At 45.9% G+C, this 23,557-nt stretch overlaps 1 protein-coding gene across 1 annotated transcript in view; it reads left to right on the top strand.

Annotated features, from left to right (window-relative positions):
- The first annotated feature begins 3,966 nt into the window (after positions 1-3,966).
- gnai2a (guanine nucleotide binding protein (G protein), alpha inhibiting activity polypeptide 2a) overlaps positions 3,967-23,557 on the top strand; it is a 249,281-nt gene continuing 229,690 nt past the window's right edge. Inside the window, exon 1 of the mRNA XM_038812350.1 lies at positions 3,967-4,446. Within this exon, the coding sequence (XP_038668278.1) occupies positions 4,329-4,446 (118 nt within the window). The 5' untranslated portion in view covers positions 3,967-4,328. The remainder of the gene's footprint in view (positions 4,447-23,557) is intronic.

The following is a 23,557-nucleotide window of genomic DNA, read 5'->3' as shown; positions in this document are numbered from 1 at the left end:
ACACCCTCAAAGACTCCTTGCAAAAGTGCAATCTCCACCAACACCTGGGAATACCTGGCCCAATGCTGCCTAAATAGGAGAAAAAGTATCCAAGAAGGAGCTGACAACCTTGGGTTTCATCACCAAGAGCATGTTGAAGCCAAGCGCGACAGTGAAAGGAACATGTGGCAACCTGGGCGCCCTAACCACCCGCTCCTCCAACCATCACCTGCCCCACCTGTGACAGAGACTGTAGGTCACACATTGGATGTCTCTGTCACTTGAGAACTCCTTTTTAGTGTGGTGATAAACTTTTGGGGACAAACATTGCAGCTGGTGGCATTTAAATTCAATCATTAACAAAGTCCCGATCATTGATTATTGTAATAAACAAATCTGTTTTATTAATGCCCTTTAGTGAAGGAAATCCTTATCATGTGATTCAGATCCACAACAGTGTGGTTGACTCGTAATGCCCTCTGAAATTGCCCAGCAAAATGCTCAGTTCAAGGACAATTAGGGATGGGCAATAATGTCGACCTTGCCAGTGATCCCCACATCCCATGAAAGAATAAAGGGGAAAAAAAGTTGAAAGTTCACTTTGGGCTCAAATATGACATCTGTGTTGTGAACAGTCTGATTCAATTTCAGTCAGTTGCCATGGAGATGGATGGAGTTGTGGCAGGGTCTAAAGATGTTTGGCTTCAGTCAACACTGGCACTTGTGTGGCACAAATGTTAATTGCCATTTGTCAGCCCAAGCCTGGATGTTGTCCAGGTCTTGCTGCATTTGGACATGAACTGCTTCAGTATCTGAAGAGTTGTGAATGGCGCTGAACATTGTGCACAGTCATCCGCAAACATCCTCACTTCTGACGTTATGATGGAAGGGAGATCATTGATATAGCAACTAAAGTCAATGTGGAAAATTTCCCAGGTGTGTCCTGCACATAAGAAACAGGACAAATCCATCCCAGCCAATTATTCCTCTTCTGTCCTCTTGATCATTAGTAAAATGATGGAAGGGGTCATTAACAGCGCTATAAAGCAGCACTTACTCAGCAATAACCTGTTCATAGATGCTCAGTTTCAGTTCCGTCAGGGTCACTCAGTTCCTGACCTCATTACAAGATTATTTCAAACATGGACAAAAGAGCTAAACTCCAGAGGTGAGGCGAGAGTGTCTACCTTGGACATCAAGGCAGAATTTGACTGAGTATGACATCACGGAACCCTAACAAAACTGGAGTCAGCAGGAATAAGGGGGAAATCCTCCATTGGTTGGAATCATTCCCGGCATGGTAGCACAGTCGTTAGCACTGTTGCTTCACAGCTACGGGGTCCCAGGTTTGATTCTGGCTTGGGTAACTGTCAGTATGGAGCCTGCACATTCTCCCTGCGTCTGCGTGGGTTTCCTCCGGGTGCTCCAGGTTCCTGACACAAGTCCCAAAAGACGCGTTATTAGGTAATTTGGACATTCTGAATTCTCCCCCTGTACCCCGAACAGGCGCCAGAATGTGGTGACTAGGGGATTTTCACAGTAACTTCATTGCAGTGTTAATGTCAGCCTACTTGTGACAATAAAGATTATTTTTATTATTATAAGGAAGATGGTTGTGCTGGTTGGAGGTCAGTCATTACAGCTCCACAAGATCATTGCAGGAGTTCCTCATGATAGTGTCCTACGCCCAACCCCCTTAAGTTGCAACATTAATGACCTTCCTTCCATCATAAGGTCAGAAATGGGGATGTTTGCGGATGGCTGCCCAATGTTCAACACCATTTGCGACTCCTCAGATACTGAAGCAGTTGATGGCCAAATGCAACAAGACCTGGATAATATCCAAGCTTGGGCTGACAAGTGGCAACTAACATTTGTGCCATACAAGTACCAGGCAATGACCATCTCCAACAAGAGAGGATCTAACCATAGCCCATGACATTCAATGGCATTACCATCGCTGAATCCCCCACTATCGACATCCTGGAAGTTACCATTGACCAGAAACTGAACTGGACTAGCTATGTGAAGACTGTGGCTACCAGAGCAGGTCAAAGGCTAGGAATCCTGTGGTGAGTAACTCACCTCCTACTCCCCAAAGCGTGTCCACCATCTACAAGACACAAGTCAGGAGTGCAGTGGAATATTCTCCACTTGCCCTTCCAGTGCAGCTCCAACAACACTCAAGAAGTTTGACACCACACAGGACAAAGCAGCCCACTTAGTTGCTACCCCTTCCATGAAAAACATTAATTCCCTCCACCACTGAGGCACAGTAGCAGCAGTGTAAGATGCACTGCAGGAATTCACGAAGGTTTCTTAGGCAGCGCCTTCCAAAACCACGAACACTACCATTGAGAAGGACAAGAGTGGCAGATACCTGGGAACACCACGCCTGGAGGTTCCCCTCCAAGTCACTCACTACTCTGACTTGGAAATGTATCGGTGTTCCTTCACTGCCAATGGGTCAAATTTCTGGAATTACCTCCCAACAGCACTGTGGGCATACCTATTCCCAAGTACTGCAAAGTTCAAGAAGGCATCTCATCATCACCTTCTGAAGAGCAACTAGGGATGGCAATAAAAGCTGGTCTAGCCAATGATGCCCACATCCCGTCAATGAAAAAAGTCTTCCCTGTATTTAATTGGAAATTTTCTGCTCATGCTGTACTGCATGTTGCCCAAGCAGTCTGGTAATTTAGACAGTGGAGGGGGGTTGGGGAAGGTAGTGGAGGAGAAAGGCTGGCTGTTGTAAGCATACAAGTGGAAAATGACATTGCCTTCTCCCATGATGTCCAAGAGGAGCAGCATATGGGAAGGGGCCAATTATAGATCTTTGGGGACGTCAGAGGTCACCATCCGGAAATGGGAAGATATTGATGGCGATTCTCTGGCTACAATTAGATGGGTAAGAATGGAACCAGATGATTTCAACCTCTCTGCAAGTGGAGGTAAAATGTCCCATGGGAATTTATTTGAATAGCAGGGAGCCCTTGCAGTGTTCTGGCCAAAATGCATCCCTCAACATACACCACGAAAACAAATACAATTTTTGTTGTTTGCTGCATGCAAATTGGCTGCTTTTCTCGCTCACAACATTTGGTTGCATTTTTTTGAAAGAACATTTCATTGGGTTTGAAGAACTTTGGGATATTCTGGGGTTGTAAACGCCGCTGTGTAAAAGCAAGTCCTTCTTAAATAAATCATTACATTCAATGGAATATATATTCATTTCAGTCCAGCTTGTTCTTTGTGGACAGAAGCAACCACCTTCTTTATTGCTGCATAAACAGAAATGTAACAGTTCTTCCACATTTCTAGTTGGAAGTTGGCCTTTGAACATTCTTATTTTGTTTTATTTAATCACAGGTAGAGCAAGTTCTCAGTAACTGATTAGTTTGTAAAGGGGCGGCGATTGCATGTTCTTTTGTATACAGTTTCCATGTGAATAGTTTCTTAAATTCGTGCGATTCCTCTTCTGCTGGGCTAAAGACGCCAGTGAACTTGGAATTGGTTCATTCTTGGAGATTTCGTCGCCTTCCTGCTGTCAGAACCGTTGTATAGCAACAAGTCACTCGAGTTGCTGTAGAACAAACACAATAACACGAAAACGAAAGGGTAATGAATGCTAATCACGAAAAAGCCAGCAAAAGTAACACGAGGGTTGGGGGAAACGTGCAGAAAATTTTAAACAAGCGACAAACACCTATGGTTGAAAGACAATCGTGAGGCTGCAAAATAACGAATTATTTTTTTTTGCAATGCAACGAAAATGCCAGCTGCCCAGCCGCACCGACCGGTTAACCTACAGCAGGGGCAGAAGTGGTAGGGGGAAGGAAAAGACCCAGAGTGTCAATCAAGCTACCTGGTGGCGAGCGGGGAGAGCTGCAGGCCGCGGGGCACGCTGGGGGCTGTAGTTCCCGAGGCCCGGGGCGCGGCTGACGGCAAAGGGGGGCGGCGACTACATCCCCCGGCGCGCCCCGCGCCATCCGGGCGCCTGTGCGAGCTGGAGCGGGGTGTGGTGGAGCAGCCCCAGCGCTACAGGCACCCAGCTCCTCTTCCCCACCCACCAACCACCAGGGCTGAGTGCATCGGAAAGCGGGGGGATAGAGAAACATTGCAGCAACCGACACAGAAAGGAGGAGAAACGTTTCTTTTTTTTCCCCCCAGCGGTGACAAAAGAAAAAAAAAAAATCAAAAGTTTCTTTTGGGAAACGTCGTGAGGACTTCTTTTTCCCCCCTCCGAAGGACTGGGAATCCGGAATTTAAAAGGAAAAGGGCCAACTTCTTTTCTTCAAATATCCGCACGCAACTAAACAAAAAAGGATTGAATCCGCTTCCAAGTGACCATGGGGTGTACTATCAGCGCTGAGGACAAGGCGGCTGCCGAGCGCTCCAAAATGATCGATAAAAACCTCCGGGAGGACGGCGAGAAAGCGGCTCGAGAAGTGAAGTTGCTGCTCCTGGGTAAGTTGTGCCCCCAGCCTGTGTTTGGTGTGTGGGTTGTGCCATCGCCATAATGTTAAACCACCTGGACACTCTGTAACTTTTCACCATTGCAGAGTAGTAGCTGAGACAGACCGCGGTCTTATTGTGTTCCTGCGACCGCTCCCTCAGCAAAAAAAAAAACCCTCTTCCCTCCCTCTCTCCACTTTACCCAGGCGGGGGTGATCGCAAATAAGGGAAGTTGCATGAAGCGAGGTATTTTTCAACAGCCGGCCCTCCAAATGTTCAAGACAACATTTATATTCACACACACACAAAAATGAACTCCCTCATCCCGCAAAGACACCCGATTTGAAACAATGCATCCAACTACTTCATCTACAATGTTTCCGAGGAATGCCTCCTGCCTATTCCTGCATTGGTCTGTGAACCGCTTTAAATACCTCAAGACGCTTCAAATAAGATCGCTAATATTCCCGGGGGGGGGGGGGGGGGTCTAGTTTTGTTAGGATTGATCAGGCTCGAGGGGCCGAATGGCCTCTATTTTCTTTTTCCATGTCTACCATTTTGATTTCTACTTGGACACCACACGCCCCCTCCCCAGATAAAATTGCAGACATAAATGTAGGAAGTAAATGTTGTGGGTTTGTCCATTACTTTGGGGGGGGGGGGGGGGGGGGGGGGGTTCCGAAAAAACCCCAACTGTTTCGGTTATTTAGAAATCGTGCGTATCTTCCAAATTTGGAAGTGGATTTTCCCCGCCGCTATTCAGTGATTTCAGTAGTTGGCTAACTGGAGTAGAGTTGGTTTGCAGTCGTGTGTCATGATGTCGTCAGGGTTTAGACGACAATCGCTGGTGCATTTTCTTCCTATCTTCTGCGAACTTGGACGATGGGTTCCTGCTGTTGACGTGAGAGCTCAGACAAAAAAAGGAAGGAAGGACTGTGCAGGAGAAATGAGGGGATCTGGTGGGGCCCCACGTCGATGCACAGTTTAACATCAGCCCAATGTGAGCCTCTATCGTTCTCGTGTGTGAAGAATCAATCGGGAGAGATCGCAAGGAAAGGAAGGGACAGGAATTCAATGGGGATGATGTTTTAGCGGCTGGCTGTGATTAATAAGCGTACATAGAGAGCTTATTCACAACTGCAAGCTGCTCGCATCGCCTGTTGCTTTACTCTAATTGCACATTCAGCAAAATGAATACATTTTCCAGAAATCTGGTAATTACATTGTGATAAAGTCACATTGAAAAATGATAGCTTAATCTGCAGTAGCACAGGGAGAAATACTTGCTCGTTAAAGGATACATCCCAAAGTATAGATGTGCACGCTGTCAAACGCATGGGGCAGTGACATTTCATTAACACTGCTGCTTGCAATGGTGTAGATAGACCCTGCTATATAATATGCATAGACTGTGCTCATTTATGTAGCATTGCAGAATGTTCCACATTTAAAAACGGAGCAAGAATAAAAATGCAGGAGTCTCTGGAGAAAATAACCTTCTCAGATGGTGGCTGCTCGGAGGTTTGAGGAAAGCAGAAGTGTGGAAGCCTGGCAATGATTTTGAGAGTTTATGGGTCTTCCTGGGCGTAATCTAAACGTTAACCCAGAAATCCCTTTGGGTATTTTGTTTCTAGCAGAAATGGATCTTGCAGTTTTAAAAAACTGAAATTGAACCGAAAACAAAAAAAACCTTTTGGGTGTGGAAACATCTTCACAGAGGGTGAGGTGACACTTGTGGTGTTGTAGTATATTGTATAATTTCCTGTTGTGAACAATTTGGTCACGTTTGCATTCATTCTTGTAACAACCAGTAAGAAAAATACTGAAATGAGAGAAATTGAAGATCATTGTTACGTGAGGAATGGAGAACTGATAATTCCCATATGAAATATTTTCAGCATTGAAAGCAGATTGAGTACGTCAGTGTGAAATATTGCAGTTCGGTTGGAGGAACAGGGAATCTACCTATACCTTGGAACACAAGTCCAAAGGAAATGAGAAGTACAGATTCACAAGCGCATTGAAAACTGTAAATGCTGGTTAACAAATTCAGAGAAAAAAAGCAAACAAAGCACAGAGAATCATTTTTGGAGAAATATCATTCAAGAGTTCTGGTCTCCAGATTATAAAAGGAGATAGAAATTTAAGCAAAATTTACAAGGATAAACCCAGCGCCGAGGGTACAAATATAAGTTAAGACGAAACAGGCTGAGACATGAGAATGGAGAGGTGATCCGATCAAGGCCTTTAACACTCTGGAGGGGTTCATTAGAGTATGACATAAATATGTTGTGAATCGTGGGGAGATCAAAGCTAGGGGATAAATATAAGATAATCATGGAAAAGTTGTTCACCGAGAGAATGGGTTGAATGTGCAGCCTTCTACCACATGGAGTGATTGAAGCTAATAATATGGATGCCTTTGTGCTGAAGCTAGCTAAGTACATGAGGGAGAAATGAATGGCAGGTTAGAGTGGGATGATGTAAAGCGGGAGAAGAATTCATAGAATCCCTGCAGTGCAGAAGGAGGCCATTTGGTCCAACGAGTCTGAATCAACCCTCTGAAAGAGCATCCTACCTAGGCCCACTCCCCCGCCTTATCCCTGGAACCCAGTCTAACCTGCAAATCTTTGGACACGAATTGGCATAAACCGACCTCGACTGTTGGGCCGAGTGACCTATTTCTTGTTGTAAACGCCGTGTAATTCTATGTAGGTCATGGGTTTAACAGGGAGCCCATTTGATGGAAATTTCATAATGACAGTTATGAGTAATATTTTTGTAAAATGAATTCTTGGTGCAGTTTTTGCTGCATGACGAATAAACATATTGCATTAAAATGATGCTGAAAAGGAACATCATTCAATATAACCATAAAAACCTTGTGATTCTGTGCTTTAAGAACTCACGATAAATTGCTGAGCGTCGGTATTAAGCATGACTCTGGCATGATGAACCTCCAGATAAAATGTATTTAATGTCTATGAATCACATGCTTTTTACAACTTTGTACAACTTATCTGTTTAGGAAAAGGTCCCTTCTACGTTTAAATGTCAGAATCTATTAGTGAACCATTTAAAAAAATAAATTTAGAGTACCCAATTATTTTTATTTCCAGTGAAAGGGCAATTTAGCGTGGTCAATTCAGCTATTCTCCACATCTTTGTGTTGTGGGGGTAGGACCTACGCAGACTCAGAGGAGGGGGGTGGGGGGGGAGAGATGTGCAAACACTGACCCGGGGCCAGGATCGAACCCGAGTCCTTGGTGTCGCGAGGCAGCAGTGCTCACCACTGTACCATCGTGCCCCCCCCCCCCACACACACACACACACACACACACAACACAAAAATGTGCAGGCTGGGTTGAATGTGAATTGGTCACACTAAATTGCTGCTTTTTAAAAAAAAAGAATTGGGCACTCTAAATTTATTTTTAAAAATTTAATTAGCTAAAGAGATGGAAAACATGGACTTATAGGTGCATTGTATTCCTTTGTGGTTTGTCTCCAGTGTAGCTGGAGACGGCACTAGTGCTAATTAGTCTCGTGTGGTTTGGGTTTAGGATGTTTACAATTAAATGTTGTCAAATGAATTTTCAATGTAAAATTGGTACAGTAATTAAAATGCATACAATATGAAAGCTATTTAATGGAAATCACTCCAACATAACGAGTACTTGCAAAACGGTATCTGAATCTACAGGGAGATCTTGATTCCTCAGTATAACTATTTTAAAAAGGCCATTTGAGATACCGTTTTGCCGTGGGGATTGGGGGAAATCTCATTGTCCTATAATTACCTTGTGTGTATCTCCATTTCGCCAAATTCAGGTTGAGATAATAATGGAATAATCTGGTGAAAATAACTGAATACTGTTCTGTGCTTAAATTACTTCATTTCATTTTGGTACCATGTTTTCATCAATGATGTTGGGTAACTCGTTTAAGGATGGTGCATTAATATACAGAGGAATGGAATCAGAGTGTATAATTAATTACAGCACATCCTCAACTTTGATTATTGGTGCACCTGAATGATTTCCACCCAGCCTGGTTCTATGCTTTGGAATGAGGAGAAAGCTATTTTGATTAACTATATTAAAATGGAATTTTATAGTTCCTGAAATATTAACTTCCGAGACTTATTAAGACGTTTCATTAATGATCACCTTACATTTCTTGAGTAGTAAAAGTGAATTGTGAATATACTTATAAAAATTGATTTGGTGCATCATATAGAACTGTAATTGCAAAAGTGTCAATTTCAAGATGCAAGTAATTTGTCGGACAAATTTAGGTGCCTCTTTTGCTAATTGTTGGTTGAGTCTTGGACTTCGAGTTGGTGGAGACAATAGAAAAATACAAATAATATGTATAAGAGTATTCTTTGATCTTGGTGAGGAGAGAGTGGAACATGCTAGACAAACAGCCATTGTCTAATGAGCACTTCTTGAATCATGGCTCCTGTTTTCCTGGTTATGGTGTGATTTTGACAGCTGCTGTTGCGAAACCCATGGTCGAAGGAGGATGACATACTGTTTTCAAAGATAAATTTGATAGGCAGGGACTGATTCTAAAAAGGAACTCCTGAATTAATCCCTTAAGCAACCATTTGGAAGGGGAGTGCAATCTGTTTGAAATGAAATAGCAGATTGTACACACAGTTGAGTTTCTTGGGTTCCTGGTATGACCAGCACGTATTCTAGTATATTCAGAAACATTGCATTGCAGTCCAATTATTCGCATTGAATTGTGAGCTTTTGTGTAAAGCAAGCAGTTAGGAGATAGATACTGAACTGAGAAGCTGTAAAATTAAAATACTTGAGCTAAGAGGCAAGTATCATCAGCAGGATCTCCTTTTTTAAAGAAAGCCAAATATAATAATTTTTAAAGAAACATTAAAATAATTAAAAATTACTTAAATTGTTCCTTCTCAATTTTCTTCAGTTAATCTTAAATGTTTTTGGTTTAAACAGTGAGTGATGATACTGAGCTGACTGTGTCAAAGAGTTGAATTAACAATGCAGTTGAAATGACCAGATTGCTAAAGCATACATGAATTTATGACTCTATCTGTGCAGAAACTCAGTTCCTATATACCATCAATGTCAGTTCCACCTCTTGGGTCGATCCTTTTGTGATCACATCAGCATTTGCTGGTTAGTCAAGTCGTCAAAATAAAAAATGAAGTTGTGCAACATAGTTTCTAGGTTTTATTTATCATTCAGTGGCCTTGATGGTGGTGTTCATTGCAATTGTAAGCGTTGTGTAATGCAATGGATATAAGTGGCTTGAAAATGGTCTATTACGTTTGTAGGTTATTATTGTCTTAATATTTAAGTGTAGATGCTATGAATGTATTGCTGTTGTGCGGATGTGGGGAAACGTTTATGTAATTCATTGCTCTGTAAATTAGTATGATGTGTGAAATTTGTAACACTAGACCCAACTGCCTTCGTACTTTGTGTTGTCTCCTATTTACTTACCCAGTAAATTGTCAATTAACAATTATCAAAGGCATATACAGGTTGGAGTTAATGGAGCACTTTCTCCCTATTTGTATATTGAAACATTTCCCCACCTCAATGTCAATGATGAAAAAAAGAGATGCATTTAGTTAGAGCTTTTAACAACCGCCAGAAGTCTCCAAATGCGTTACAACCAACTGAGTACTTTCGAGGTATAGCTGCCAATATGGCAGCCAATTAGTGGGCAGCAAACGTCCACAGTCAATAGTATGGTAAGTAGTGGATAATGGGCCGAAGGGCCTGTACTGCGCTGTATCGTTCTATGTTCTATCTGTTTGTGATGTGGGTTGAGGGATAAATATTGGCTGGGGAACTCGCCCCCTCTTTACTTCAGAATATTCTGATGTGATTTTGATGTCCACCTGAGACGGCAGAGGAGACCTTAGTTTCTACAGCTGTAGTTCCATAGTCCTGTGTTTCATAGAGCGACTTTTGCATATTGTAAATGATGCTATAAAACCCATAAATATGGCTATTGAAGTAAATAATTAACATCAATGGACATATGGCTGTTCTCTAATAGGAGCTGACAAGTGATGTCATTGCCAAAAACATTTTTGGCTTATTCATTCCCTCCCCCCAACCTGATTTTACCCATGCAAAATAGTCATCTCCCAATGAGTACAGAACTAATTGAAGTGTAACTTGGATATACAGATACAATGCAGGATATCACTGTTTTCTGTTATATAGAATTCCTGGTTCGAGCACAGGATCATCTCAAACTATTTTCCGACTGACTGTAATCTACTCAGTGTCAAGATTGAGCAATAATAATTTAAGTTTCTCATTCTCTTGTGAAAAATGTAGCAATGAATGTTAATTGCTAAGTGATCTAGTGGACTCTGCTGTGGTGCAACGATTTCTAAATTGACTGCATTCAGTTGCAGTTATAGAAAACCTCGCAAAATGCTGCTTGAATGCTGGTGTAATAGTTCTTGGCACACCATTGAAGCATTTTTCAGGATACGCCTATATCTGAAAATAAGCTACTTCAATATTTAAAAGTGCTCGTGGCAAGAGTTATGAGCCAAAACTTTAAGCTTCAGTAGCTGCAAAAACACTTTACCCACAGGAAGTTACATGGACCTATTATGCCTAGTTTCTAATGCATATCTCAACTGGTAGCAAACAAAATCCAGAAGTGTGTATTGTATGCTAAATGCAGGGGCCTCTTGATTCATGCTAATTGTAAGATCAGGAAATGAAGAATGAGTTCAGAAAAATGGTGGAATCGTGCAGAATGCTCAGCTGCTGGGAGGGAAATGCATGGAAAATCTTTCTCTCTGTCTCTTCCCAGCAATCATTTTTTCTTCTCAATACACATGAGGGATTCATATTGTTCCTTGCAAAGTAAAAACTTATTTTTAAAACTCAATCCATTAACAACTTGACTGTGTTGTAATGAGCCACACATGGAGATTCCCTTTGACCAGTTAGATTTGTTGATTAAAGTCAAAAAGTCACCCCTCTGATTTTGGATTGGTCTGGTTAACACTAGATTCTATGAAAAAAATCCTTCTCTGACTCTCTCTCTCGCTCTGTCTGTCTATCTCTCTCGCTCTGTCTGTCTCTCACTTGCTCTGTCTGTCTCTCACTTGCTCTGCCTGTCTCTCACTCGCTCTGCCTGTCTCTCTCTCGCTCTGCCTGTCTCTCTCTCTCGCTCTGCCTGTCTCTCTCTCGCTCTGCCTGTCTCTCTCTCGCTCTGCCTGTCTCTCTCTCGCTCTGCCTGTCTCTCTCTCGCTCTGCCTGTCTCTCTCTCGCTCTGCCTGTCTCTCTCTCGCTCTGCCTGTCTCTCTCTCGCTCTGCCTGTCTCTCTCTCTCGCTCTGCCTGTCTCTCTCTCTCGCTCTGCCTGTCTCTCTCTCGCTCTGCCTGTCTCTCTCTCGCTCTGCCTGTCTCTCTCTCGCTCTGCCTGTCTCTCTCTCGCTCTGCCTGTCTCTCTCTCGCTCTGCCTGTCTCTCTCTCGCTCTGCCTGTCTCTCTCTCGCTCTGCCTGTCTCTCTCTCGCTCTGCCTGTCTCTCTCTCGCTCTGCCTGTCTCTCTCTCTCGCTCTGCCTGTCTCTCTCTCGCTCTGCCTGTCTCTCTCTCGCTCTGCCTGTCTCTCTCTCGCTCTGCCTGTCTCTCTCTCGCTCTGCCTGTCTCTCTCTCGCTCTGCCTGTCTCTCTCTCGCTCTGCCTGTCTCTCTCTCGCTCTGCCTGTCTCTCTCTCGCTCTGCCTGTCTCTCTCTCGCTCTGCCTGTCTCTCTCTCGCTCTGCCTGTCTCTCTCTCGCTCTGCCTGTCTCTCTCTTGCTCTGCCTGTCTCTCTCTCGCTCTGCCTGTCTCTCTCTCGCTCTGCCTGTCTCTCTCTCGCTCTGCCTGTCTCTCTCTCGCTCTGCCTGTCTCTCTCTCGCTCTGCCTGTCTCTCTCTCGCTCTGCCTGTCTCTCTCTCGCTCTGCCTGTCTCTCTCTCGCTCTGCCTGTCTCTCTCTCTCGCTCTGCCTGTCTCTCTCTCTCGCTCTGCCTGTCTCTCTCTCTCGCTCTGCCTGTCTCTCTCTCTCGCTCTGCCTGTCTCTCTCTCGCTCTGCCTGTCTCTCTCTCGCTCTGCCTGTCTCTCTCTCGCTCTGCCTGTCTCTCTCTCGCTCTGCCTGTCTCTCTCTCGCTCTGCCTGTCTCTCTCTCGCTCTGCCTGTCTCTCTCTCGCTCTGCCTGTCTCTCTCTCGCTCTGCCTGTCTCTCTCTCGCTCTGCCTGTCTCTCTCTCGCTCTGCCTGTCTCTCTCTCGCTCTGCCTGTCTCTCTCTCGCTCTGCCTGTCTCTCTCTCGCTCTGCCTGTCTCTCTCTCGCTCTGCCTGTCTCTCTCTCGCTCTGCCTGTCTCTCTCTCGCTCTGCCTGTCTCTCTCTCGCTCTGCCTGTCTCTCTCTCGCTCTGCCTGTCTCTCTCTCGCTCTGCCTGTCTCTCTCTCGCTCTGCCTGTCTCTCTCTCGCTCTGCCTGTCTCTCTCTCGCTCTGCCTGTCTCTCTCTCGCTCTGCCTGTCTCTCTCTCGCTCTGCCTGTCTCTCTCTCGCTCTGCCTGTCTCTCTCTCGCTCTGCCTGTCTCTCTCTCTCGCTCTGCCTGTCTCTCTCTCTCGCTCTGCCTGTCTCTCTCTCGCTCTGCCTGTCTCTCTCTCGCTCTGCCTGTCTCTCTCTCGCTCTGCCTGTCTCTCTCTCGCTCTGCCTGTCTCTCTCTCGCTCTGCCTGTCTCTCCTCTCGCTCTGCCTGTCTCTCTCTCTCGCTCTGCCTGTCTCTCTCTCGCTCTGCCTGTCTCTCTCTCTCGCTCTGCCTGTCTCTCTCTCGCTCTGCCTGTCTCTCTCTCGCTCTGCCTGTCTCTCTCTCGCTCTGCCTGTCTCTCTCTCGCTCTGCCTGTCTCTCTCTCGCTCTGCCTGTCTCTCTCTCGCTCTGCCTGTCTCTCTCTCGCTCTGCCTGTCTCTCTCTCGCTCTGCCTGTCTCTCTCTCGCTCTGCCTGTCTCTCTCTCGCTCTGCCTGTCTCTCTCTTGCTCTGCCTGTCTCTCTCTCGCTCTGCCTGTCTCTCTCTCGCTCTGCCTGTCTCTCTCTCGCTCTGCCTGTCTCTCTCTCGCTCTGCCTGTCTCTCTCTCGCTCTGCCTGTCTCTCTCTCGCTCTGCCTGTCTCTCTCTCGCTCTGCCTGTCTCTCTCTCTCTCTCTCTGCCTGTCTCTCTCTCTCGCTCTGCCTGTCTCTCTCTCTCGCTCTGCCTGTCTCTCTCTCTCGCTCTGCCTGTCTCTCTCTCTCGCTCTGCCTGTCTCTCTCTCTCGCTCTGCCTGTCTCTCTCTCTCGCTCTGCCTGTTCTCTCTCTCGCTCTGCCTGTCTCTCTCTCTCGCTCTGCCTGTCTCTCTCTCTCGCTCTGACTGTCTCTCTCTCTCGCTCTGCCTGTCTCTCTCTCTCGCTCTGCCTGTCTCTCTCTCTCGCTCTGCCTGTCTCTCTCTCTCGCTCTGCCTGTCTCTCTCTCTCGCTCTGCCTGTCTCTCTCTCTCGCTCTGCCTGTCTCTCTCTCTCGCTCTGCCTGTCTCTCTCTCGCTCTGCCTGTCTCTCTCTCGCTCTGCCTGTCTCTCTCTCGCTCTGCCTGTCTCTCTCTCGCTCTGCCTGTCTCTCTCTCGCTCTGCCTGTCTCGCTCTCGCTCTGCCTGTCTCGCTCTCGCTCTGCCTGTCTCTCGCTCTCGCTCTGTCTGTCTCTCTCTCTCGCTCTGTCTGTCTCTCTCTCTCGCTCTGTCTGTCTCTCTCTCTCGCTCTGTCTGTCTCTCTCTCTCGCTCTGTCTGTCTCTCTCTCTCGCTCTGTCTGTCTCTCTCTCTCGCTCTGTCTGTCTCTCTCTCTCGCTCTGTCTGTCTCTCTCTCTCGCTCTGTCTGTCTCTCTCTCTCGCTCTCTCTCTCTCGCTAGGTCTCTCTCTCTCGCTCTCTCTCTCTCGCTAGGTCTCTCTCTCGCTCTCTCTCTCTCGCTAGGTCTCTCTCTCGCTCTCTCTCTCTCGCTAGGTCTCTCTCTCTCTCTCGCTAGGTCTCTCTCTCGCTCTCTCTCTCTCGCTAGGTCTCTCTCTCGCTCTCTCTCTCTCGCTAGGTCTCTCTCTCGCTCTCTCTCTCGCTAGGTCTCTCTCTCTCGCTCTCTCTCTCTCGCTAGGTCTCTCTCTCTCGCTCTCTCTCTCTCGCTCTGTCTGTCTCTCTTGCTCTCTCTCTCTCGCTAGGTCTCTCTCTCGCTCTCTCTCTCTCGCTAGGTCTCTCTCTCGCTCTCTCTCTCTCGCTCTGTCTGTCTCTCTTGCTCTCTCTCTCTCGCTAGGTCTCTCTCTCGCTCTCTCTCTCTCGCTAGGTCTCTCTCTCGCTCTCTCTCTCTCGCTAGGTCTCCCTCTCGCTCTCTCTCTCTCGCTAGGTCTCCCTCTCGCTCTCTCTCTCTCGCTAGGTCTCTCTCTCGCTCTCTCTCTCTCGCTAGGTCTCTCTCTCGCTCTCTCTCTCTCGCTAGGTCTCTCTCTCGCTCTCTCTCTCTCGCTAGGTCTCTCTCTCGCTCTCTCTCTCTCGCTAGGTCTCCCTCTCGCTCTCTCTCTCTCGCTAGGTCTCCCTCTCGCTCTCTCTCTCTCGCTAGGTCTCTCTCTCGCTCTCTCTCTCGCTAGGTCTCTCTCTCGCTCTCTCTCTCTCGCTAGGTCTCTCTCTCTCGCTCTCTCTCTCTCGCTAGGTCTCTCTCTCGCTCTCTCTCTCTCGCTAGGTCTCTCTCTCGCTCTCTCTCTCTCGCTAGGTCTCTCTCTCGCTCTCTCTCTCTCTCTCTCGCTAGGTCTCTCTCTCGCTCTCTCGCTGCATGGTACGTATTTGTGCCTTCCTCATCCTTTTGCACTAAAGTTGGTCTCTCTCTCGCGCAATTCCTCTGGGTCGAAGATCAGTCACTTCCACACACAAAATTGGTTCTCAGGTGATTGAGAAGTCCAATGTACTACTATAGTCTCTGTCTCAGGTGGAGAAAACAGTGGTTAAAAGAGTGGGTTGTCACTTTCTCTGTTGATGCTCTGCTTCAGCTTGCTTTCTGTGATGAGACCCGAGATGTTCAGCTCCTTACCAGAACCTTTTCCTCCACTTCAGGTAGTCTTGGGCCAGGGATTCCCAGGTATGGTGGGGATGTTGCACTCTTTCTAGGAGGCTTTTGGGGTGTCCAGGAAGCATTTCCTCTGGGATTCATCTTCCTGGGATTCGCTTGCTGTGTTGAAGCTCTGTTGGAGCACTTGTTTTGGGAATCTCTTGTCAGGCTTGCGGGAGATGCGACCCTCTCAGCGGAACTGATCGAGCTTGGTCAATGCTTCTGATGCTGGGGATGTCAACCAGAGCGAGAACACTGACATTGGTGTACCTATCCTGCCAATAGATTTGCAGGAGCTAGCGGAGGCAGCGTTGGTGGTATTTCTACAGGTTTTTGAAGCGCCTGCTGTACCTAGTGCACATCTCGGCCACGTGGGATGCTGGTATCATGACTGCTCTGCAGAGCAGTAGTGAGCCAATTGCTGGTAGAACCATCACTCACATTTGTCATTTCCTCTTAATCTTAATAGTTCTCCCTCTGCAAGAAAGCGGTTTTTCCAAGTCGTGTTTACAACCGGGTTGGTACAAGTGTGGGAGTGTTGCTTCTTAGGGCTTCCCTACACTTTCCACTCATCCTGGCTGTGCTGTTTAGGTGTGAAGCTATATATCTTCCTGCAGGAAAGGAAGGAAATTTTATTCAAGTGATTTGTAATTATTTAAATGTAATTGCCCTACTCTAGCTCCTGCTCAGTTTATGTTTCCAGTTTTCTGTTGACAGCATCTTTTAAAGTTGATAAGCTGTGAATATTATCAGTACTGTCAGAGGCAGCACACACCACCCAGATAGGTTTTGAAAGGCATCACTGAGACGGACGGTTACTGCGAACATAAAGATGAAATGAATCTTTTTTTAAAATCTGGGTGGCTAGTGAATTTAGCAAGTTCCCTGCCTTCATATAAATCAGCAAAATGGTTTTCACTGAGGATTTGGCTGTGAAAGTACTGGCACCTGTAAAGCAGTGCTTTGTGCAGTTCAGTTGTATCGTATGTCAAACTCCTTGTAATGTAAATGGCTTAGATTATGTGATGGATGGCAAATGTGTCAGCAGTACTTTTCACTGTACCTCGGTACACTTGACAATAAACAAATCCAATCCAATCCAGTGGTTCAATTGGCAGCACTCTCGCCACGAGTCACAAGGTTCCGGGTTCAAGTTCCCCTCGAGTCCTGATAAGAAACATGACTGACACTCCAGTGTAGTTTTGAGGGAGTATTGCATCGTCAGTTATGTTGATGAGATATTATCAAGGCCCATTCTACCTGCTTGTATGCATGTAATAGATCCTATGGTACTGTTTTGAAGAAGAGCAAGGGAGTTATTCCTGGTGTCCTGGTCAAATGTATCCTACAATCAAGAACACAAAAACAGGCCATCTGGTCATTATCACCTTGCTGTTTGTTGCCGTTTGCTCTGTGCATATTGATTGCCAAGTTTCTGATAGTACAACAGTGACTATAATTCAAAAGTGCTTCATAGGCTATAAAGCACTTTAAGAATGCTGGTCTCAAAAAGCACAATTTAATCGCAAGTCTTGGATCCTCCCGGCCGAAAGTCTCCTTTCATAATTGCTTCATATTTGCATGGGAGTTTTGTTTTGAACTGATCTTTTGTATGGTGATGGGGACGTAACAGTTGTTAATTGGAGGAGGGGGTGTGCACACCCAGTTACCATTTGGTTCACTTTGCAGCAAAGCTCATCCCCACCATTTGTTTGATGAAAAATGATTTATTTTTTAAGAAATCATTTCTTTATGCAAGTCCCTGCCTGACACAGAAGTCCATTTATAGCACCTATTTAGAGAGATGAGCAGAATGTATGGAGTTCTATTGTTAACAGTATATCCTTTCAGACCCTATTGATATACTCATCAGTGTGGGAAGGGAGTGAAAAGAGATTAGGAAGAAAAGCAGTTTGGTGTTGGAGTTTTAGAGTAGAAATTCCAATCAGCCGTTTATGCATCCAAGTTAGATGCATTAATTTGAGCACTGGATTTTGCAGTAATTTATATGTTAATGAGAGGAATGTTATTTGCAAGCACAACTTATGCAGTACCTTTAATGAAGCATTCCAGAATACTTCACAGGAGCATTATAAAACAAAATATGATACAAAGCATGGTAAAGGGGTATTCGATCTGATGACCAAAAGCTTGGGCAGTGAACTGTGTCTCAAGGAAGGGAAATGAGATAGTGTTGGAGAGATGGCTGGAGAAGATCAAGTACACCATCTGGGGGTCGGACGAGGGCTTCCACAAAGCGTAGGAGCCATTCGTCGGCCTGTTCGAGGCCAACAGCGACTAGGCAGAGAGGGGGAAGGGGGTGGAGTGAGAGAGGGGGGAAGACGAGGAAAGGCACACAAGAGAAAAGGGGGTAAGGGGAGGGAAGGGAACCCAAGGGAAGCACAAAAAGAAGTGGCGGACAAGGGGAGGAGGGGAAGGGCCTCGCAACCCCCCCCCCCCCCCCCCCCCAACAAGAAAAACTAAGAGCCCCAGCAGAAAGAAGTGGAACACAATACAGGGCACCCAGGGCGGACGGCAACACTTAGGAGGGGAACTAAACTACCAACGAGGAGAGGAGGGGGGGAACGACCTCATGTAAAAACCATTGTAAATAAGACACAAGCTTATGTGTAAATACCAGATACACATGGGCTGTGTTACTCTGCACACCAATAAAAATATTTTTTAAGAAAGGAAGGGAATTCTAGAATTTGGGACTTTGACAACTGAAAATATCAGTGGTGGAAGGATTCGATTTGAGTTGCCCAAGAGGCCAGAATTAGATGAGCGCAGAGATCTTAGAGGATTGTGGCGCTGGCGGAGGTTGCGGAAATACGAAGGACAAGACCACGGAGGAATTTGAATATAATTATCAGAATTTAAAATTAGATTTGTTCATGTATGGGAGCGTGGGTAATAGATGAACAGGAGGACACGGTACAAGTTAGTTTGGGGCAGCAGCGTTTTGGATGAATGAGATTAGAAAATGTGATAACAGCCAAGTGTGTATTGGAGTAGTCAAGTCTGGAGATAACAACGGTAAACGTGATTTCAGCAGCGGATGAGCTGAGACGGGGCCAAAGATGGGCTATTTTAAGAAGTAAAAACGGGTCATCTTGGTGGTGACATAAATAGGGTCCGAAGCTCTTGAGTGGGTCGGTGCAGACTCGATGGGCCGGCTGGCCTCCTCCTGCACTATATGTTCTATGTTGAGGTCAAATATAACACCAAGGGTGTGAACGTTTTTGTTTAATCTCACTCTGCTGTTGGGAGAGTGGTGGAGTTGGAAGCTAGAAATTGGAGTTTGAAGTGGAAACAGAAAACAATGTTCACAGTCTTTTAAACATTTAATTGGAGGAAATTTCTGCTCGTTTTGTACTGGATGTTGGATAAACAGCCTGATAATTGAACCACAGTGGAGGAGTCGAGAGAGTTGGTGGTGAAGTACAGCTATGTGTTATCAGCTGTGCTGATTAGTTATTTTAATTGTTTTACCAATGCAAGTTCCCATAGTGAGTGCTGTTTGGACCTGTTCCAAAAGGCAAATTTGTACCTCCAGCAGTTTTGCTGATGCTTTTATACCAGGAGAAAGCAAACAAAATATTGACTTGCTCTGACAGGTATCTGCCCCAATAGGTGCTTACAGTCATTGTCACTTAAGGCAGTAAGTGTTAATAGCTACTATCAGCACTCATTACCAGCACTTTCCAACATTCAGTGAGAGTGTATATTACTTTCTTTATTAATGTTGGCATCTCGATGCATGATGTGGATTTATCAGATTCCTTGTATTTGGCAGCATTGATCAAGCAATATGCTAGAGAATTTTCCCCTTAAAATCAGACTTTGGGGGTAGCACGGTGGCACAGTGGTTAGCATTGCTGCTTACGGCGCTGAGGACCTGGGTTCGAATCCCGGCCCTGGGTCACTGTCCGTGTGGAGTTTGCACATTCTCCCCGTGTCTGCATGGGTTTCACCTCCACAACCCAAAAGATGTGCTGGGTAGGCGGATTGGCCACGCTAAATTGCCCCTTAATTGGAAAAAATAATTGGGTACTCTAAATTTAGAAAAAATAAATCAGACTTTGCATTGTCACAAGAGCACAAACCTGTTCCTGTTTCTATTTTAAAAGGTGCTCCTTGAGTACATTTTAGAATTTAGCTTAGTTTCTGTGGAGAAGTGTCAGTGGATAAAAAAAAATGTTATGCTGGCATGCAATTAAATTGGGTTCTGGAAGATCGTTGCCTGTGATTCTGCCCTCAGCGTAATAGTACCGAATCGAGTCCACTCATCCCAAAGGCAGAAGTGTAGATCTGAAGGTGAATCATCTTCCATTCCTCCCTGCCTTGGGTGGGATGGACAATTTTACAGATCATTGTAAGGTCTATTAACTTTCGGTGGAAATTTCCGCCCCCGGGGCGGATACAACCAGAAATCCTGCCCCAGTTTTTCTTTCTCCCCGCAAGGGTCTTTAATATCTTACTGTGGAAAGCAGAGTACTGGCTCTTAAGGATCCAAATTCACATCAGCGTGAAAGACTAAAAGGTGCAAGGATGTGACCCCAGCTGATGATTTGATGTTCGCACCCGAGTGGAAAGTGGGATTTTCTTAATTCAAAGAGTTTTGACAAAGACTCAACGTTAGCTCCCTTCTCTCTCCTCAGATGCTTTCAGACCTGCTGAGATTGTCCAGTATTTTCTGTTTTTGTTTCGGATTGCAGCATCCACAGTAATTTGCTTTTATTTTCTTAAGTAATTTCCCTCTTTTTCTTTCTCTCATCTAGGGATGTGGGCAATATTGGCAAGGTGGCTTTTAATGCCCATCTCCAGTGTCATTATCGTAAGTGTAAAGGACTTCAAGGGTTAATGTAATGTCTAAATCAACCACTAATGGGAGCTAGATGTACAACTATATAAGACATTGATGCTAAGCTTTGTGGGTGAGCGGTTGAGGAGGAAGCCAGAGAACAGACTGAAGGAAAGATGGTGTGAGTGAGAGCAGATCATAGTTAAAGTAATAGTGTAGAGATTAGTAGTAGATGAGTGCAGGTTATAGGTTTATTATCAACTGTGTGTTATATAGGAGTATGTTTCAAATCCAATTAAGTAGCGTTAATAACTTGATAGCTTTGTTTAATTTTAAGCTATTTGTGGACTTTGTGAACACTAGGCCAACCATCCTGAAATTAGCAACATAAAGTACACCATAATGCTGTATTTAATTTTAACTTCAGTATTTAATGCGTCAAAAAATGATCCCAAAATAACAACAACTTGCATTTATACAGCACGTTTAATGTGGTAAAACGTCCTGAGGTATTTAAGAGGAGCATTATTAACCAAATTTGGCACAGAGTCTCATAAGATGTTATGACAGGTGATCGTAAACATTTTTTTAAAGAACATAGTGCAGAAGGAGGCCATTCGGCCCATCGAGTGCACTGACCCACTTAAGCCCTTACTTCCACCCTATCCCCGTAACCCAATAACCCCACCTAACCGTTTTGGACACTAAGGGCAATTTAGCATGGCCAATCCACCTAACCTGCACGTCTTTGGACTGTGGGAGGAAATCGGAGCACCCGGAGGAAACCCTTGTAGACACGGGGAGAACGTGCAGACTCCTCATAGACAGTGACCCAGTGGGGAATCGAACCTGGGACCCTGGTGCTGTGAAGCTACAGTGCTAGCCACTTGTGCTACTGTGCTGCCCTAACTTGGTCAGGAAGGAGTATCTTAAGGGACGAGAGTGGCAGAGACACAGCTACTGTCAGGGTTTAGCACCTACTGGCATGACCACCAATGATGGGACAATGAAAATCAGGTATGAGGCTAGAATTGGAGGAGTGGAATGATCTTGGGAAGATTTGTAACACTGGAGGAGGTTACACAGGTTGAGAAGGTTGAAGCCAAGGAGGGGTTTGAAAATGGAAAATTTAAATGTGTAAGACTTGGCGCATGAGTGCTGATTCAAAGGCTGGACAATCTGCCTTGGCATGGCTGGATGACTTGACAGAGCTTTTGCACCTCGAAGGTTAAGTTTACCGTGAGAAGGTCAGTGGAAGGGTTTTACCGCAGAGGGCGGCCGTTTATATTATACTTTAAAGAGCTGGTCACTATTAACTGTTAGTGGGGGTTAGGAGGGTGGTTTGGGGACTTAGTAACTAAGTTTTACTGTTGTAAGGGAAGGGGGGGGGGGGGGGGGGGAGGGATCTCTTGCTGTTTAATCCTGAGCTTTTGTAGGTTTTTGTATCAAATTGTTTTTTTTTTTTTAAAATGTAATAAAAATATTTCCCAAAAAAAAGCTTGTACAATTTGATTCTGCTCCTTAGAATGCTGATAAACTTTGTTTGAACTTATGAGTAGGTTCTTCCCGGAGGTGAAGGACAGATGTGAACGGTGCCAAAGAGGTCCGGCCAACTACGCCCACGTGTTCTGGTCTTGCCCCAGACTCGTGGAATACTCGACAGCCTTCTTCGAGGCCATGTCCAAAGTGGGGTGAGGGTGGAGCCATGCTCGAAAGTGGCGGTCTTCAGGGTCTCTGACCAGCCACATCTATTCCTGGGGAGGAGGGCGGACGCCCTTGCCTTTGCCTCCCTGATCGCCCGCCATAGAATCCTGTTTGGCTGGCGGTCAGCAGCACCACCCAGAGCTGCAGACTGGCTGTCCGACCTCTCGGAATCTCTCCAAATGGAGAAAATCAAATTCGCCATCCGAGGGTCAGACGACGGCTTCCACAGAACGTGGGAGCCATTCACGCAACTGTTCCGGGACCTGTTTGTGGCCAATGAACAAGAGGAAGAATAGCCGGGTGGCCAAGAATCAGGGGAAAATGGTCGGGAGTCGGGGGAAGGTAGCCTGGGCATGGAGGGGGGGGGGATGGACTGGCAGGGTGGGGGGGGGGGGGGTGGTGGCTAAACCTGAGGAGGGGGGGGGGGGGGAAAGACAGCTAAACCTGGGGAGAAGGAGGCGAACTGTGGAGGGGGGGGGGGGGGGCGGGAGAGGAGGGCCGGCGGGGGCAGGGAAGCAGGAGCCGGAGGGAGGGCACGGGATGCCAAAACGTGCATGACACCTCCAGGAGGAAAATGGAGATGGAGGACGGGAGGAGCGGCAGAAGCGGGGGCGAGCGTGGGACGGCAGCGAGACCCGTCCGGGAGGGGCGGGCAACAACAACACACATCACAGCCAAATACTGCACGCTGTGATTTTCTCCCCGGCTCCCGAATGTGTGGGTCTCTCCCCCCCCCCCCCCATTTTGAACTAAACTTTAGCCAGACCATAATGAAAAATAACAGCATCGCAATTGATACTCGTGCCAACCATACATGGGTCTGACCTTTTGTCGATCATTTTTAATACAAGGCTTTGAAAAAATTAATTATTGATTTTGTTAATGGCTTGCAACCTGTAATTGATTAGTGTTTGTTACACAGCAGAAATGCTGCATTTTGGAGAGGCTGAATGAAGCTGCTGTGAGACAGGCAGTCATTATTTGGCCTTCCTGGGCAGCACTGACTCACTTCCTCATTTCTTGGTTTTTTTTTTCTCTCTGAAGTGGAAGAAGTTGCCAGAAATCAAATGTTCATTCTTCACGTTGCATTTTCATCTGTTTACATTGGAAGTCATGACATATGATTATTTTAGTTGAGTGAGAATGTCGACCCTTTTTTAGGAGGCGCCTAACGGATTTGAGAAGAAACAGAAGCGGTACTTTTCCCCAACAGAATCTACTGTTAGCAGATTTTTGGAAGCGAGTCTCTGTGTGATTTCCAGCAGGATTACATTTTCAATGGGTGCTGTAGTGTCGGACTGCAACAAAAGAAAAAGGGGAAGCATGCCAAGATCCCATAGCTTCATCCTAGTTCCTTTAATTTGAATGGGCTGACATTGTTCTGGGCTGCCATTTAATCGTTTTGCATTTTAAAAAGTCGCATTGGGGAATAGGTACTGCTTTATGGTTTAACCCTTTCATCCGAAAACACCTTCTCATCAACCGGAGATGTTGAGTGTGGATTAGATTTAA

This window comes from Scyliorhinus canicula, chromosome 11 (assembly GCF_902713615.1).
Source record: "Scyliorhinus canicula chromosome 11, sScyCan1.1, whole genome shotgun sequence".
Taxonomy (NCBI): domain Eukaryota; kingdom Metazoa; phylum Chordata; class Chondrichthyes; order Carcharhiniformes; family Scyliorhinidae; genus Scyliorhinus; species Scyliorhinus canicula.
Note: the sequence above shows the minus strand (reverse complement) of the source record. Positions and strands in the feature narration are given on the sequence as shown.